The sequence below is a fragment of the Sinocyclocheilus grahami genome, unplaced genomic scaffold (assembly GCF_001515645.1).
Source record: "Sinocyclocheilus grahami isolate Dianchi unplaced genomic scaffold, SAMN03320097.WGS_v1.1 scaffold389.1, whole genome shotgun sequence".
NCBI lineage: Eukaryota > Metazoa > Chordata > Actinopteri > Cypriniformes > Cyprinidae > Sinocyclocheilus > Sinocyclocheilus grahami.
Genome location: NW_015505568.1, coordinates 956,883 through 972,243, shown reverse-complemented (window position 1 = coordinate 972,243; position 15,361 = coordinate 956,883). Strand labels below are relative to the sequence as shown.

The 15,361-nt window shown below is 39.3% G+C and overlaps 2 protein-coding genes across 3 annotated transcripts in view; one reads left to right on the top strand and one right to left on the bottom strand.

Annotated features, from left to right (window-relative positions):
* Window positions 1–5,651: 5,651 nt before the first annotated feature.
* LOC107550165 (G protein-regulated inducer of neurite outgrowth 1-like) lies at window positions 5,652–9,283 on the bottom strand. Its single transcript, XM_016231400.1, has 2 exons — window positions 9,080–9,283; window positions 5,652–8,180 (listed from the first exon to the last, which is right to left on the bottom strand). Exon 2 carries the CDS (start codon window positions 8,103–8,105, stop codon window positions 6,027–6,029), a length of 2,079 nt encoding a protein of 692 aa, XP_016086886.1. The 5' UTR covers window positions 8,106–8,180; window positions 9,080–9,283; the 3' UTR covers window positions 5,652–6,026.
* Window positions 9,284–9,973: 690 nt separating this feature from the next.
* LOC107550164 (protein phosphatase methylesterase 1-like) overlaps window positions 9,974–15,361 on the top strand; it is a 32,072-nt gene continuing 26,684 nt past the window's right edge. For both annotated transcript variants that reach the window (XM_016231399.1, XM_016231398.1), the window contains exons 1-3: window positions 9,974–10,289; window positions 12,438–12,537; window positions 12,653–12,745. In XM_016231399.1, the coding sequence (XP_016086885.1) occupies window positions 10,174–10,289; window positions 12,438–12,537; window positions 12,653–12,745 (309 nt within the window). In that variant the 5' untranslated portion in view covers window positions 9,974–10,173. The remainder of the gene's footprint in view (window positions 10,290–12,437; window positions 12,538–12,652; window positions 12,746–15,361) is intronic.

Genomic DNA, 15,361 nt, shown 5'->3' with positions numbered 1-15,361 from the left:
CTGTGTTCTTTGTAGGGGACGCTGAGTTATTAAAAACAATAAATAGACATGAAAAGGCATGTATAGGCAAAAACAATGATTTATTTTTTCATTCACCAATCAGTTTTTAGGTTTCAGACTATTTTTAACCAAACTTTGTACAAAGATGATTCTCAACTATGTTATGAAATATTTAACAGGATGATTTGATATACTACTGTACTTTATATGTGCGTAAAATGTCCATAAATTGGTATTCCCATTCTATACAATGCATCTGTACACTGCATCTAATTTGCATATTAATGTGTTCTTGGGGCAAACCACACTCTAAAAAATGCTGGGTTAAATTCAACCCAGTGCTGGGTAAAATAGGGACAAACCCAGCAATTGGGTTGTTTTGACCCAGCGGTTGGGTTATTAGCCAGAAGGCTGGGTTAAACATTTAAACATTTAACCCAACCGCTGGATCAAAACAGCCCAATTGCTGGGTTTGTCCCTATTTTACCCAGCACTGGGTTGAATTTAACCCAGCATTTTTTAGAGTGTGGTTTGCCCCAAGAACACATTAATATGCAAATTAGATGCAGTGTACAGATGCATTGTATAGAATGCATAATGAAAAAAGAAGTGTTATAATGGGAGTAATAACTTGGCAACATTTTCATAAGAATATCTCATATTTCATAGGAATATTGATCAATAATTTCTTTTTGTGTTTCCCCAAAATGCCTGATTAACAGCCGTTTGTCCTGGTGTCCTCTACAGAAGACATGTATGAAAATTATGCCCTGTTTCGTAAACAAAACATCGATTTGAAACCCGGTAAAATTTTTCTGAGATGTTTATTTACGACAAACAATTTGAATGATAATTACAAAACATTATATTTAAAGTCTATGCCTGGGTCCCAGGGGATATAACGTAATATATAATGTCTTATAATACTGCTAAGATATTAACCATCTATTTGGTTTGGTTACATGATGAAACACATCAAATAAATAAATAAATTCCTCAAACCAAAGCATCTTTATGGTGTTTCTAAACATAAAACAAAACAGATTTGAGAACACCAATCTCCAATAGGAGTATTAGAATTATTAATGCCTCTGTAGAACATCAAAAGATCAATTTTAACTAAACTAAAACGTGTTACAGTCCCAAATATGGTTGATTTAAACATGTATTAGGGACATTAGCACTACCAGTGTGTGTTTGGCCTCTCTTTCTCCCTCATACACACACAGATGGAGCACAGCATGTTTCCGCTGTAAACACAGCAGAAGTCCTGAATAAAAGATCAGCAAGTACTCAAAACACAGACGTTTTAATGCACTATAAATAACTCACTCCTGAGGAGACCATAACATGAATTGCAATGAGATTCACGTTTTTCTAAGGAAACAGCAGCACTTGCATGGTAGCAAAGACTTGTGGCAACATGTGTTAACAGTCCAGTGGATGCTCTGCAGTGAATGGGTGCCGTCAGAGTCCAAACAGCTGATTAAAAACATCACAATAATCCACAAGCCCTCCAGTAACATTTTGAGAAAGCTGTGTGTTTGTAAGAAACAAATCCATCTAAACATTTTTTACTTCAAACGTACATCCATAATAATGCTTTTTCCAGTGAAAAAGCCATCTGGTCTGAATCAGTAGAGAAATATGCACAGACAAGCACCATTTACAAGCAAAAGAAAAAAAACAGTCCAAAACAGCTCTGAACAAATGTAGGTGGATTTTGATGAGACAGACAACAGGGGACAGAATTTTTCACTGGAGGAAGACTTTATTATGGACTCGTATTTTAGCCAGAAACAACGGTTTGAAGTTAAAATGTCTTGATGGATTTGTTTCTTACAAACACGCAGCTTTTGTCTTCTCAAGACATTAACTGATGGACTGGAGTGCTGTGGATTATTGTGATGTTTTTATCAGCTGTTTGGACTCTCATTCTAACGGCACCCATTCACTGCAGAGCATCCATTGCTGAACAAGTGATGCTACATTTCTAAATCTGTGCGTGAATTAACAGAAGTACACATCTAATGCACATCCTTGTAACACTCCAAAGAGAAAGGAAAAATTGAAATCGCATCATATGACCCCTTTAAGTATGTAGGGCAGATGCTCTGTAGGGTCCATAATGTTGACCGAACACAGGACACGATAGCTGTGCGTGCTGCACTCCTGAGTAAAATATTTAAAGCCAGACTCAAATTCAGACATCATTTAGAACAAAGATACCTAAATTTAGTCCACACTCGCTTCTGTAAAGTCAATATCAACGTCTTGCTCCCTCACACGGAAAATATAAAATATTCAGCAGACATCACTTAGAGCTCTCACAAAAACACAAAGACCTCATTCAGTCAAGTCCTGATACTATGGTAAAAATAACATAAAATCATACACCGTGCAAGGACTCAATCGTAGTTAAAAGGGCTCTCACATCAGAAAACAAAAAACAGGCTCATGCACAAGGGTTTTTAACAATTCAACTTGAAAAATGTTTTAAAAATCACATCATGTAGAACATCACAAACATTATTTTATTCCTTTAAAGTGCTCTACAGTGATTATCAGCCGAGGACCATGTATCTCTACAGGACGCTCACACAATGAGAGCATTTTTGCAGTGATAAGCCAACTGGAAGTCATTCATTTTTAATAGGATTAATGTCTACCAGCATAAATAACAACTACCAGTGCTTGAAGTTGCTCAGGTGTGCAAGTGAGTGACCACAGTGACCGAACATGATCAATGCTCTCAGTTAGACAGTCATTAACTGTTCTGAGAAAACCTACAAGGTTCCTAAAAACAGTGTAATACAGAAACTGCTGTCAGACCAGTTCTCAGACAAAAGTTAATTTTTTCTAAAAAAGAAAAGTGATTAAAAAAGTTCATTTTTGAAATGTTAACCTAAATATAGTGACATTCAGTTTTTACACAAGTTAATACTAAGAGTGAAGACACTAGACAAATTTTGCCTGTACAAAAATGTCATGGACCTTTCAATAAGGTTACATAATAATGAACAATTCATTTAGATTAACTTTTAAATTAGCACATTTACTAAGCAATTTCCACTCTGCTTCAACAAATACCAACAGTGTGAACACGCTAATCCAAAACAACGTCTACAAGTTGGTGTTTGATGGGGCAGGAAATGAGTCTTAAAGGGATAGTTCACCCTTAAAATGAATCATATTCATCCAAAGCACTATTAGTTTCTTTTAAAGGGGTCCTATTATGCTTTTTCACTTTTTAAATTTTAGTCAGTGTGTATGTTTGGGCATAAAAAAGATCTAGAAAGTTACAAATCTCAAAGTCCACTCCAAAGGGAGATATTTAGAAAATCCATTTTCGAGAACTACAACAAACGGCTCGTTTGGACTACAGCGTTTGGTTTCCGGGCTTTGTGATATCACAAAGCGGCTCATTAGAATATCATTACAAATAATTCCCGCCTGCAGAAATGTGAATGGTTGGGGGGTGGGGAGGGCGAGGTTGTGGTTAGAACGCTTGGTTGAGTGAGCGCATGAGACGAGACGACGAAGAAGAAGAGCTGCTGCAGAGTTAGTGCATCAGAGAAAACCAAGAAGAAGAGCTGCTGTGCTGTAGCCTCAAATTATCGGCATGTCTAGAGCAGCAGTTCTCAATTCCAGTCCTCGCCTACCCCCGCTCTGCACATTTTGTGTGTTTCTCTTATTGCTTCATACGTTTGTTATATTTGACTGTAAGTGCCCTGCGAAGTGGACTTTACCGGATATTCCTCCATGAATCCAGTTTGAAGGGAGCGTATATGTTCCATACAAAGGGCATTAAAGTGTGCGAGACGTGAATTTAAATTGTATTTATTTGCAGAGGTATATTATGTCCCACTTCACGCTTCTCTAGTAAGTTTAGTTTGTGTGTGAAGACGCTGCAGGCAGCGCCTTAGCGCAAATCTGTAAATGAATATTCCGAAGTGAAGTAAACGTCAACGGATTTCCCCTGCTCAGGGAGTAGGGAGCAATGGACACTGTGTAGAGAGCATGTCAATCGGAACACAGTTCATGCACGGAGCTCACTTCTAACGAGATGATCTGAATCAGGTGTGTTAACAAAGAGAGATGTGCAAAACATGCAGAGCGGGGGTACACGAGGACTGGAATTGAGAACCGCTGGTCTAGAACAATTCTTACAAGTACAACATGACGTAGCTGGGCGCCGCGGACAGACGCTGAACGGCACCGCTGGTGTGCTTACACTCATAGAGAATAATGTATTTTAATTTTAAAGACATGGTGCGCTGCTGCGCTTCTCGTCCGGTGTGTGACCGCCTGAAACGCTGTTTTTTTCACCTCCGTCACTTCCGGAGCGGATGATGTCAGGAAACAGTGGTTGCAATTTACTTTTTAACTCTGTTCCTGAGCATTATAACCCCAATTTGCTATTGTGTGCTGCACATTTTACTGAGGACAGCTTCCACATCACGAGTGAGAAGTGCCGGATTCGCCAAAAGCTTTTGGTGAACGACGGAGCAAGGGGGCATGGCAGTACTGAAACACCGTCTAAGCTGTTCGCCAATCACAACGCACTGGGACAGCTAACCAATCACAACACATTTCGTTTTTCGGAAGGAGGACCTTCATCACAGCTGGAACTAATCAAGCCATTTGTCCCAGCCTGGGGAGAAAGGTATTGTAATAATGTAAATTATGTGAAAAATAATGCGTTTTTTCGAACCACCAAGCATGAGAGCATGTTCTAGTACACCCCCAAAACATAATCAAGACTTTGTAAAAGAGCATAATAGGACCCCTTTAAGAAATGTCTTTGGGTTATTTTGGGCATGCAACAGAAGTCAGTGGGGTACAATTTCTTTTGGTACCTGATGTTCTTCAACACATTCTTCTTTTGGGGTCCATAGAAGAAATTAAGCCATACAAGGATTGGAACGACATGAGGGTGAGTAAATAGGGCCTTTCACACCGCTTTAGTTCCAGAACTAAATGTACAGTACTAAAGTACTGGGACGATTTTGCGCTAATTATTTCCCAGTACCATTTAAAGAGTTGCATTCGCACCAACAGTGTGTACTAAGAAGTGACGTAAGCCGGTTGACAGCGACGTAATTTGTGCGCGGAGTTCAACAACAGAAACATAGAACAACGTTAACAACAGGAGGATGGAGGACGCTGTGATCGGAGCTGTGTTTGTTGTGTCTCGCGGGTTTCTCAATAATGGACATGGAAAGTCGACGTATACGTAAAGCGATTGAAAGAACGGAAAGGAGGACTAAGAATCTCCAACGACAACTGGCAGTGCTACATTTGCTACAAGTGCCTGCACTTCAGCGTCCGTCCATCTATCGCTGTTCTCCATACTTGCGAAATAAGTTGACACAATGTTTACAGTATGTTTACACTGCGTTTTAAATCATGGCGGGGGAGAGTGTTTTCATACGCGTTTGGCCAATCAATGTCTACTTACGTCACGATTAGTACCAGTTGTGCTGGTTAAACCCTGCTCCGGAGTAGGAGCTAATTTGGTTCTCGAAAAAGGCAGTCCGGTACTAAAATCGCACCCGGTTCCGGCGGTGCGAAAACGCCAAAAAGTGGGTAGTTCCACAATTAGTTCTGGTACTATGAAAAGGTTCCCGCAGTGCGAAAGGCCCTTATGATGATAGAATGTTCATTTTTGAGTGAACTATCCCTTTAAGAGACATTTAAGAACATTCCAGACTTCCAAAACCTGAAAGGTTGACAGTTGGGTAGTAGTCTGCACCAATATGGCCAAAAGTGGCACCTCTACAGCGGACACAGTCTTATGCACTTCATCATAGTCAAGAACAAGCGTAGGCCATGAGACCATAAGTTCACATCAAGCTCGCCATTTGGTACAAGGCCACGGGCAAGAAATCATTTCAAGACCTTCAGCTTCTGAACATGGTCTAAACCGTAAATGAAGCAACAGTAGGCTAAATTTTTTGACATTTTTAGGTCTGCTATACATTCTCCAGTGTAGCACTATCTACAAAACACATTTACATAATGAGTCACTTTTCCGCTTCCTCTTTGGGTCGTGGTTTCGAGCAGCACTTTGATCCAGCAAACAGCGATCTGAAGATGTTGCTCTTCCTCTTTCCTGTCCTGTCCTTTCCGGGCGATTGTTCGGAGAGGCATATGGACTTCCGGAGTGTGCCGATACGCCGCTCGTGTTCACGGCTCTTGCACTGCACGTGGTTCTGGATGGCAAATCCCAGGGACTCCATGTCCAGCGATGCTCCATAGACTTCCCAGGTCATTCCCTGCTCATCCCAGACGATCTCCTGAGGTTTACCGCTCTCCTCCTTTTCTCCTTCCACCCCTGCTGTTCTCCCAGAGTTGAGCAGCTTCAAGGAGTCCTCCGTCACCCTGGGCGACACTTGACAAGTTGCGTCAAATTCACTGATGGTTACTTGAGGAGGAACCGAACCAAGAGGTTGCAGGGACTGGCTACGAAGCTCAATCTCTATTTGACAGATGTGTTGAAGAGATTTTTGGCTATTGGAGGACTTGTAAGGGGGTGGACCTAGAAATCTAGGCTTGGCTCCTGTTGGTTTGGGGTCCGGTAAGGCTACAGTTGGCAACCAATCGGAGTCCGAGTTACTGTCGGGGTTGAGCTCATTGTGCAGGCCAACTTTAGGATTGAGGTCAATCTCAGGGTACAACTGGTGGGGTTGAGAATCGTGGACTGGACTCATGTCTGTGGATCTGCTGCAGACCTCCACATCCGCCTGGACCTCGACGTCAACGTACACCGGTTGCAGATCCGCCTGCAGTGCTGCATCCTTCATTTTGGTGACTGGGAAACCTTCAACTGTTATTGTCACGGCATCCTTCAAGTTCTTGGGTGTCGGAATGTTATTGTTTTCGTTCATCACAGCATCCTTCCTGACCTCAGTCGCCATTTTATCATTCTGAATCTCAGCTTCCCTCTTTCCCTCTCCTGTGTTCCTTCTCTCCTCACTCTCTGCTTCCTCCCTTCCCTTCTTTTCCCACAGTCTCTGACTCTTTCCTGCGTGTCTCTCTTGGGTCATGACATATGCGTCGGTCTTGTCTTCTTGCTCTCTCAGCTGTTTGATAGAAGGGTTTGTTGCTCGATGTGACGACGGAGAAGACGTTTCTTCACCCCCTTTGGAGTTAATCGTGATGACATCACTTCCACTAAGACCGTGTCCCTGAAGGACAGCATCCTCTCTTTCCCCTCCTTCTCTCTCATTCCCATTCTTTATCTCCGGCTCCTCTCGTCCCCGAGGATTCTCCCCCATTGCTGCTTCTGTCCCCAGTTGCAGTTTGCTCTCCACCAATGTGTCAGTCATTTTATCTTTCGGAGAAGTCAACAGCAGTCCTTCTTTGCCTGTAACTCTTCTATTCCGCTCGGTTTTGTCCACTTTGAGAGATGCAGGATGGGGCGGTTTAAGTTTGGGGCTGGAAGTGGCTCTAGGAATGTGCGAGAGAGAAGTCCGGTTGAGACTCTTGGAAGAGTCGGTAGAGGAAATCTGGGATGCAGACGATGTTTTTTGAAGCGTCTTTTGTGGGGAGTCTGTGGAGCCCACGATATGAGATGCTGAGGCAGTTTTTTGCATGTTTTTGAGAAATGTTTTCGCACTCGCTTGCAGCTTTTTCTCATGGCTCGCATTTGGGGATCTCAGTTTTGGCCCACTGGGTCCAGTTTGGCTAGATAAACTTAAGACCTCCACTCCAGGTGCAGTTGTTTTGCTTGGTGGTTTTGATCCTGTTTTAGTCATCGCAATTGTGTTAGCTATTCCCGCAGTGACCTGCTTGGCTGTCGTTGAGTGCATGGTGGGTATTTTCGATGCAGCTGTGGACGCAGGGAGGGGTTCTGTGGCTGGAATGGCAGCGGTGGCTAATGCAGTGTTTTTTAGTGTTTTCATATGGCCGGCGGATTCCCTGGAGGTGGATCGCTCCTCCTGTTCTTTAGCTTTTACTTCAATGCCATGATACTCTCCAAGTCTTGTCCTGGTTCCAGGAGAGAGGTTTCCCTTTCTGTGCTGGCTTGAGGGCTTGGACTCCCAGCATGCCTTGGGCTCATTATTTCCAGAGGGATGAAGGAAATCAGGTCGGGATTCCATGAAACTGATTATAGTTGAAGGAGACGACAATGGGAGCTCTGATTTAGTGATGTCTTAGTTGTGGGTGTGACACATCTGTGAAGAGAAAAACAGCAGATTTAGTTAAACCTTTTTTTTAATGTTTTGATTAAATTTTTTTACCTACTGTAAATAAGTCAAGATAAAACTATAAATCCCGATTTTTCATGGAACATTTACTGATTCGTTTTTCTGCTGTTTTCACAAGTGTTGAATTTTCATTGCCATATGTTCATTGATCAAACATTTTAATTGACATTGGTTTAGACAGGATTACAGGAACTATAGATTTTATGTCAGTTCAGTTATGTACTGTAAATGCACTCCTGGTGTAATGACTGTACATTTAGCACCTGATTAAACCAACCCTTTTTACTACAATTAAAACCAAAAAAAACATGGTTACTAAAGCTAAACCATGGTAACCACAAATTAACAATACACTAACAATTTACGTTTAACCATGGTATTTGAAGTAAAATTGTGGTTATACAAATGGTAATCAATACGCTAAAAAAAAAGGGAACCCTAATGGAAGCAAGTTTTGAATGATGGTTGTTTTACATGTGCAATCAGTTTGGAGTTTGTTTTTTAAAATGTGCCACTTATGAAAATAGAACCAAATCAATTACATAAATAAAATATAAAATAATAATAAACTTAAAAGCTCAAATTTCCCCACTGGGAAAAAAAGAAAGAAAAGAAGTGTCCAAAAACAGACCAGACTGACTAGGTTAGGCTGCAGCTGTTGATAAAAAGAATCTTATTTCAGTGTTTCAGTTTTAATTCTCCGTTTACATTAATATAATGTAACATTTAATTCGATTCTAATATGGGACAGCGATTCTAACACATCTACACATCCATCAGCGACGCACATAAACACTGTAACATAAGTAAACACGATTCGCAATTAAAGAACTACACAAGCGCATATTACGCACAACCAAACTCACAGTTTAATGCCTCCCAAATCGATCCAGACATTGCCAGGACGATGCGCTCTTCTGAATGATGCTGAAACTGTGCAGTTTTTCCCTCTCGCGCTTGAATAAATGACGACGCTCTGTTCTGCATCAGATACGCGAGGAGAGCATGACGCGCGCGCGGAGTACAGGTCACGTATTGATTTACTTTGATGTGCATCTCATTTTTCCAAAACATCAACTAGTATTTTAGAGATTTCAGATGCTTTGCTTTCTTTGCTTTTTCATTGCATCTGCACGCTAGAAGGGATTTAATTTTGTGAACACAGGTTTAAAATCCTTAATTTAGCTAATACTTAACGTTATATATTTTATCTGAATAGACTGGAATAAGTTTATTAATATAATATATCCCACCCACTAACAGGTGCAGTGATGAAGAGATAATCAGTGTTATTCACCTGTCAGTGGTCATAATGTTATGCCTGATCGGTGTACATTTTCCATTCACAATTACAACTTAAGATCAATAACTGTTATTGTTATTATTATTATTTAATGCTCTAAAGTCTGGCTTATAGAAAATGTTGAATTTAGTAATTAATATCACCTTACGAATCCATATGCATGTTGGCTTTTAGCTTATGTGCAGCTTCACAATGAGTTTGGATCTCATTAAATCGACTTTATCTGTCATATTAAAGTTGTTAATGGTACAATGGCAGGGCTTTGGTTGCCTAGTAACCAGTAATGACTGTCAGCAGCACCTGAGCTGATGGTTAGTAAAGTGAGACGGATTACTCTCAAAACACTGGAGCCCACAGCAAATGTGGTTTCTATATTTCGCATGAAGAATAATGAACATATTTCATGCATTGACTCCACATAGTGTTCTCAATGTGTTATATTAATATGATATAAACAGATCTATCAATCTGTGTCTCCTCACAAAAACACCTGACTCGGAGCATGCTGGTCCAATCACAGAGAGGCTGTGGGCAGCTGTCTGCTCCATCTGTCTGCTGTCGGTTCGAGTGCTGAGCGCCGGTGCTCTTTAACTCTGTGAGTCTGGCTGTGTGTTCACTGTCTGTCTCTCTCTCTCTCTCCCTCCGTCTGTCTCTCTCATGGCCTCCGAGCACTCATCCGCTGAGAGTCGCTCCTCGCACCTGAGCTCTGACCCGACCACCGGCACCGAGGCTTCGGCCAACAGCATGTGGGAGGACAGCTTCGACACAGAGAAGTAAGACTCATCCGCTTCACCTGCTTTTCTCTAACACCACACAACAACTCTGAACAGTGTCTGGACAACTACTCACACTCACAGACGATTAGATGCAACACACATGTCTATAATGAACAAATAAAGCCTTAATTAATCACTTCAGGTGCATTTAATTAGAAGCTCTCCAGAACCAGGAATGAAGAACTATGACAAAATATCAGCGTAAGAAAAGAAAGTGCAAAATTAATTTTTAATGCAAAACATTTAACAAAAAGATAATTGGGTAACACTTTACAATAAGGATCCATTAGTTAATTACATTAGCTAACATTATGTTAATTTCAACATTTACCAATATATTAATACAATCAAAAGTTATATTTGTTCATATTATTTAATGGGCCTGAACTAACAATGACAAATCATTTTAAAAAGTTTATTAATCTTAGTTCATTTTAATATCAACATTTACTAATACAGTATTAAAATTAAAAGTTGTATTTGTTAATATTATTTAATGCATGGGTCTGCACTAACAATGAACTGCTGTATTTTTAATAACTAACATTAACTAATATTAATAAATACTATAACAAATGAATTAGTCATTGTTAATTAATGCTAAAATAAAAGATGTATTTGGCCATTTTTTGGTTGCTAAAATTAAGTTTGAAGGTAAAGCAGTAACATTCAAATCTTAAATGTCGCTAATATAGTAAAATAGCAATGCATTGGTTTATTGATGATTTTAGCAGTAACTGATCTCTCAGATGGTTCTCAGGGTTTTATTTTGAGAAAAAGACCCTATAGAAATCTCATCTTTGTCTCAAACATTTCTCATCAGGTTCTCCACGTTCATTTGATAGTTCTATACTTGTACTGTACGACAACTACTGACCCATGTGTGTTTGTTCATTCCTCCTAAAGCATTATCTACCTCTCAGAGAAACCTCTGAGACAAACCGAGTTTGAAAAGCCCATCCATGAGCATGAAATAATTCCTCCTGGTTTGTTTAACACATGCAGCCTTACACTTCTTTTGACTCTTAATTAAAGATAAATAACCTGCAAGAAACCAGCGGGGGTTTCGCTTGTGCTTAAATGCTTAAAACCCCTAAATGAACTCAAAAACTATTTGAAAATCAAGCAAAAGCAACATGGATCACTTCCTGTTGATTAAAGCTTTAGATTGGATGGACAGTTGCTTAATCAGCATTATAAGCCCAATTGCGTATGATTTGATTTGACTTGAATTATTTATATCTGGAACACAAACAGTGCATAATGAGTTACACAATTAAGTTTAATACTTTAAACTTAATTAATAGCGATGCTTGACTTACACTACTGTTCAAAATGGTTGATGAGACTCACCAAGGCTGCATTTGTTTGATCAAAAATACAGTAAAATCTGTAAAATTGTGAAATATTTTTATAATTTCAAAAAGCTGGTTTCTATGTGAATCTCTGTTAAACTGTAATGTATTTCTGTGATGCGCAGCTGAATTTTCAGCATCATTACTCCAGTCTTCAGCGTCACATGATCTTCAGAAATCAGTATAATATTTGCTGCCCAAGAAACATTTCTGATTATTATCAATGTTGAAAACAGTCGTGCTGCACAATATTTTTGTGGAAAACGGGATGCATTTTATTTTTCAGGATTCACAGATGAATAGAACGTTCAACGGAACAGCATTTATTTGAAATAGAAAGACTCACCAAGGCTGCATTTGTTTGATCAAAAATACAGTAAAATCTGTAAAATTGTGAAATATTTTTATAATTTCAAAAAGCTGGTTTCTATGTGAATCTCTGTTAAACTGTAATGTATTTCTGTGATGCGCAGCTGAATTTTCAGCATCATTACTCCAGTCTTCAGCGTCACATGATCTTCAGAAATCAGTATAATATTTGCTGCCCAAGAAACATTTCTGATTATTATCAATGTTGAAAACAGTTGTGCTGCACAATAGTTTTGTGGAAAACGGGATGCATTTTATTTTTCAGGATTCACAGATGAATAGAACATTCAACGGAACAGCATTTATTTGAAATAGAAATCGTTTGTAACATTCTAAATGTCTTTACTGTCACTTTTGATCAGTTTAATGCGTCCTTTGAGCCGAGAGCTGAATCCTTCACAACCAGCTCTCTGTCTTTCAGTCATGGTGTGAGCACTAAGAGAGATTACTCTCCTGTGTCCTGGAGCGAATACTTTGAAATGATGGACGATGTGGTCATCGGGTCAGGAGAGACTAAGGATATATCCTTCACACACACACACACGGCTCTTTGTGTGGATCAGAGATCACAGTTTGTGTGTGTATGGTAACAGATGTGTGTATGACTATTATTCCTTGACTGAGGTGTGTGTGCACGTGTTTCGTGTGTATAAAAGTGGTCAGGACGGACCACTGCTGGTTCTGCTTCACGGAGGAGGGCATTCGGCTCTGTCCTGGGCCGTTTTTACGGTACAAACACACACATAAACTATATCTTGGTTTAGAACAGAGCCTGTATACGTCAGAATTGTCAACTTTCTGCTATTATTTATATTATATAAAGATAATTATGAATGTAAACAAACTATACCTAAAAAAATCCATAAATTTATGTGTATGACGTCACACAGAAACGTTCACTTTTAAGCAGGTAAAATGCATCAGTGACTCTGAAGAAGGACGCAGCATTATTACTCACACCAGCAAAGCAGTGTACTATTAACAATTCGTTTTTGTTTTTATATTTTCTGTTTTTCAGTTTTTTCCCCTACATTTTAATTTTATTTAACATTTTAGTTTTTAGTTGTTTTTGTCATTTTCGTTATTTTTTTTATATTTTGAAGTAGTTTTTACTTTGTATTTTCCATTTCCATTTTAAATTTTGTTGTGTTTTTGACATTTTTATTAGTTATTGTTTTTTTTATTTTGAATGAGATTATTTTTGGATTTTACATTTCCGTTTTAATTTTAGTTAACATTTTAGTTGTGTTTTTGTCACTTTTATTTTTTTTAATATTTTTAGTTTAATTTAATTTTGTATTTTAATTTTTTAAGTTTAATTAAATTTTGTATTTTCCATTTTTATTTTAAAATTAGTTTGTGTTTTAGTAGCTTTGTTTTGTGTTTTTGACATTTTTATTTGTTATTGTTTTTTAATATTTTGAATTAGTTTTATTTTTGCATTTTACGTTTTCATTTTATTTTAGTTAACATTTTAGTAATTTTGTTGTTTTTACCATTTTTGTAAGTTATTTTTTTTAATAGTTTGAATTTTTTTATCTTGTATTTGCCAGTTCCATTTGAATTTGACCCTATCAGTAATCTTGTTTGTTTGTGACATTTTTATTTATTTTAATATTTTAGTTAAAGATTTAGTAATTTTATTTTGTTTTTGTCTTTTTTGATTAGTTACTGTTTTCCCCTATTTTTTTGTCTATTGTTTTTATAAATGTTTTATTTCAGTTTTAGTTATTTTAGTATAACTCAGGTTTTATTTATACATATTCTTTTTTCATTTTGTTTTCAGTTAATATTTATTTTAAGACAAAACAAAAATGTTTGGTAAAGTTTACTTGAAGCCTTTATCTATAATGCATTATAAAGTTATGTTTATTGTCATGCATTATATATTTTTAGAAATAATTGTATATTGCATTAAAATATTTGCAAAATCTTATCAGAAATGTAGCTTTTTTCCTCCATGGGCTAAAAAAATAAAAAGTGAGTTTTTATGTCAGGGGTGCTGTAAAGGATCCACATGTAAAGGCAGTCCGTTAGAATCAGTCTCTTTATTGAAGACACAAAACAATGCAGTCTGTCGTACGACGACACAGAACTGGATGAAACACAATGAAACACAAAACGACCGGGGATGGTCGGGTTCCGAGGACTCCCGTCTTGGAGAGAGCTCGTATGGGCTGGGCTCACTGGAAGCAGCCACCGGGCACCGAGAACACTAAGACGAGCAAAGCACACTAAGCAAGACAAGACATGGTCAGAACTCTGAAAGTATCGACATGAACGGCCAAACAATACCGTATGCATGTCACACAATAATCCAACAGAGAACAGTGAGCCCAACCACTAGAAATAGAGTGACTAATAGATCAGAGTGGAAACAGGTGTCCCCGCAGAGCAGCACACACGCTGATTGTGATGACAAACAGGTGGATACGTGAGAGAGCATCCGGCTTGAGATTCTTAGAACCGGGTCTAAACGAGATCGAAAAATCAAAGCGGCCGAAAAAAATTAACTTTCTCGTCAAGGGAAGAGCGTTGCGACTATATAGCTCCTACCCCGACGTCGGAGGCATCAACCTCAACAATAAATTGTCACTCGGGATCAGGGGTAATAAGGATGGGCGCTGAGGTGAATAATCCCTTGAGCCGATCGAACGCACTCTGCGCAGCCTCGGACCAAGCAAATCGAGTCTTGGACGAGGTGAGGAAAGTAAGAGGAGTGGCGACTTGACTAAAGTTACGGATAAACCGGCGGTAAAAATTAGCAAACCCCAGAAACCGCTGGAGCGCAACTCGAGAATCTGGAACGGGCCAATCAATGACAGCACGAACCTTGTCAGGGTCCATGCTGATCCCCTCCGCCGAAACCACCGAACCGAGAAACGTGACGGATTGGGCATGAAACATGCACTTCTCTGCCTTAACAAACAGGCGGTTCTCGAGCAAACGCTGCAAAACTCGGCGGACATGCTGTTCGTGTACCTGAAGAGAAGGCGAAAAGATAAGAATGTCGTCCAAATACACAAACACAAAGACATTAAGCATATCTCTCAAGACGTCATTAACTAAGGCCTGAAAAACCGCGGGGGTGTTGACCAGCCCTAACGGTAAAACCCGATACTCAAAGTGGCCAATAGGGGTGTTAAACGCCGTTTTCCACTCGTCTCCCTCCTTAATACGTACCAAGTGGTAAGCATTGCGTAAGTCTAGCTTTGTGAAAATCCTTGCGCCCTGTAAGATCTCGAAGGCCGACGACATAAGAGGCAAGGGATAGCGATTCTTGACTGTTATGCCGTTCAGCCCCCGATAATCGATACAGGGACGCAAGGACCCATCCTTCTTTTT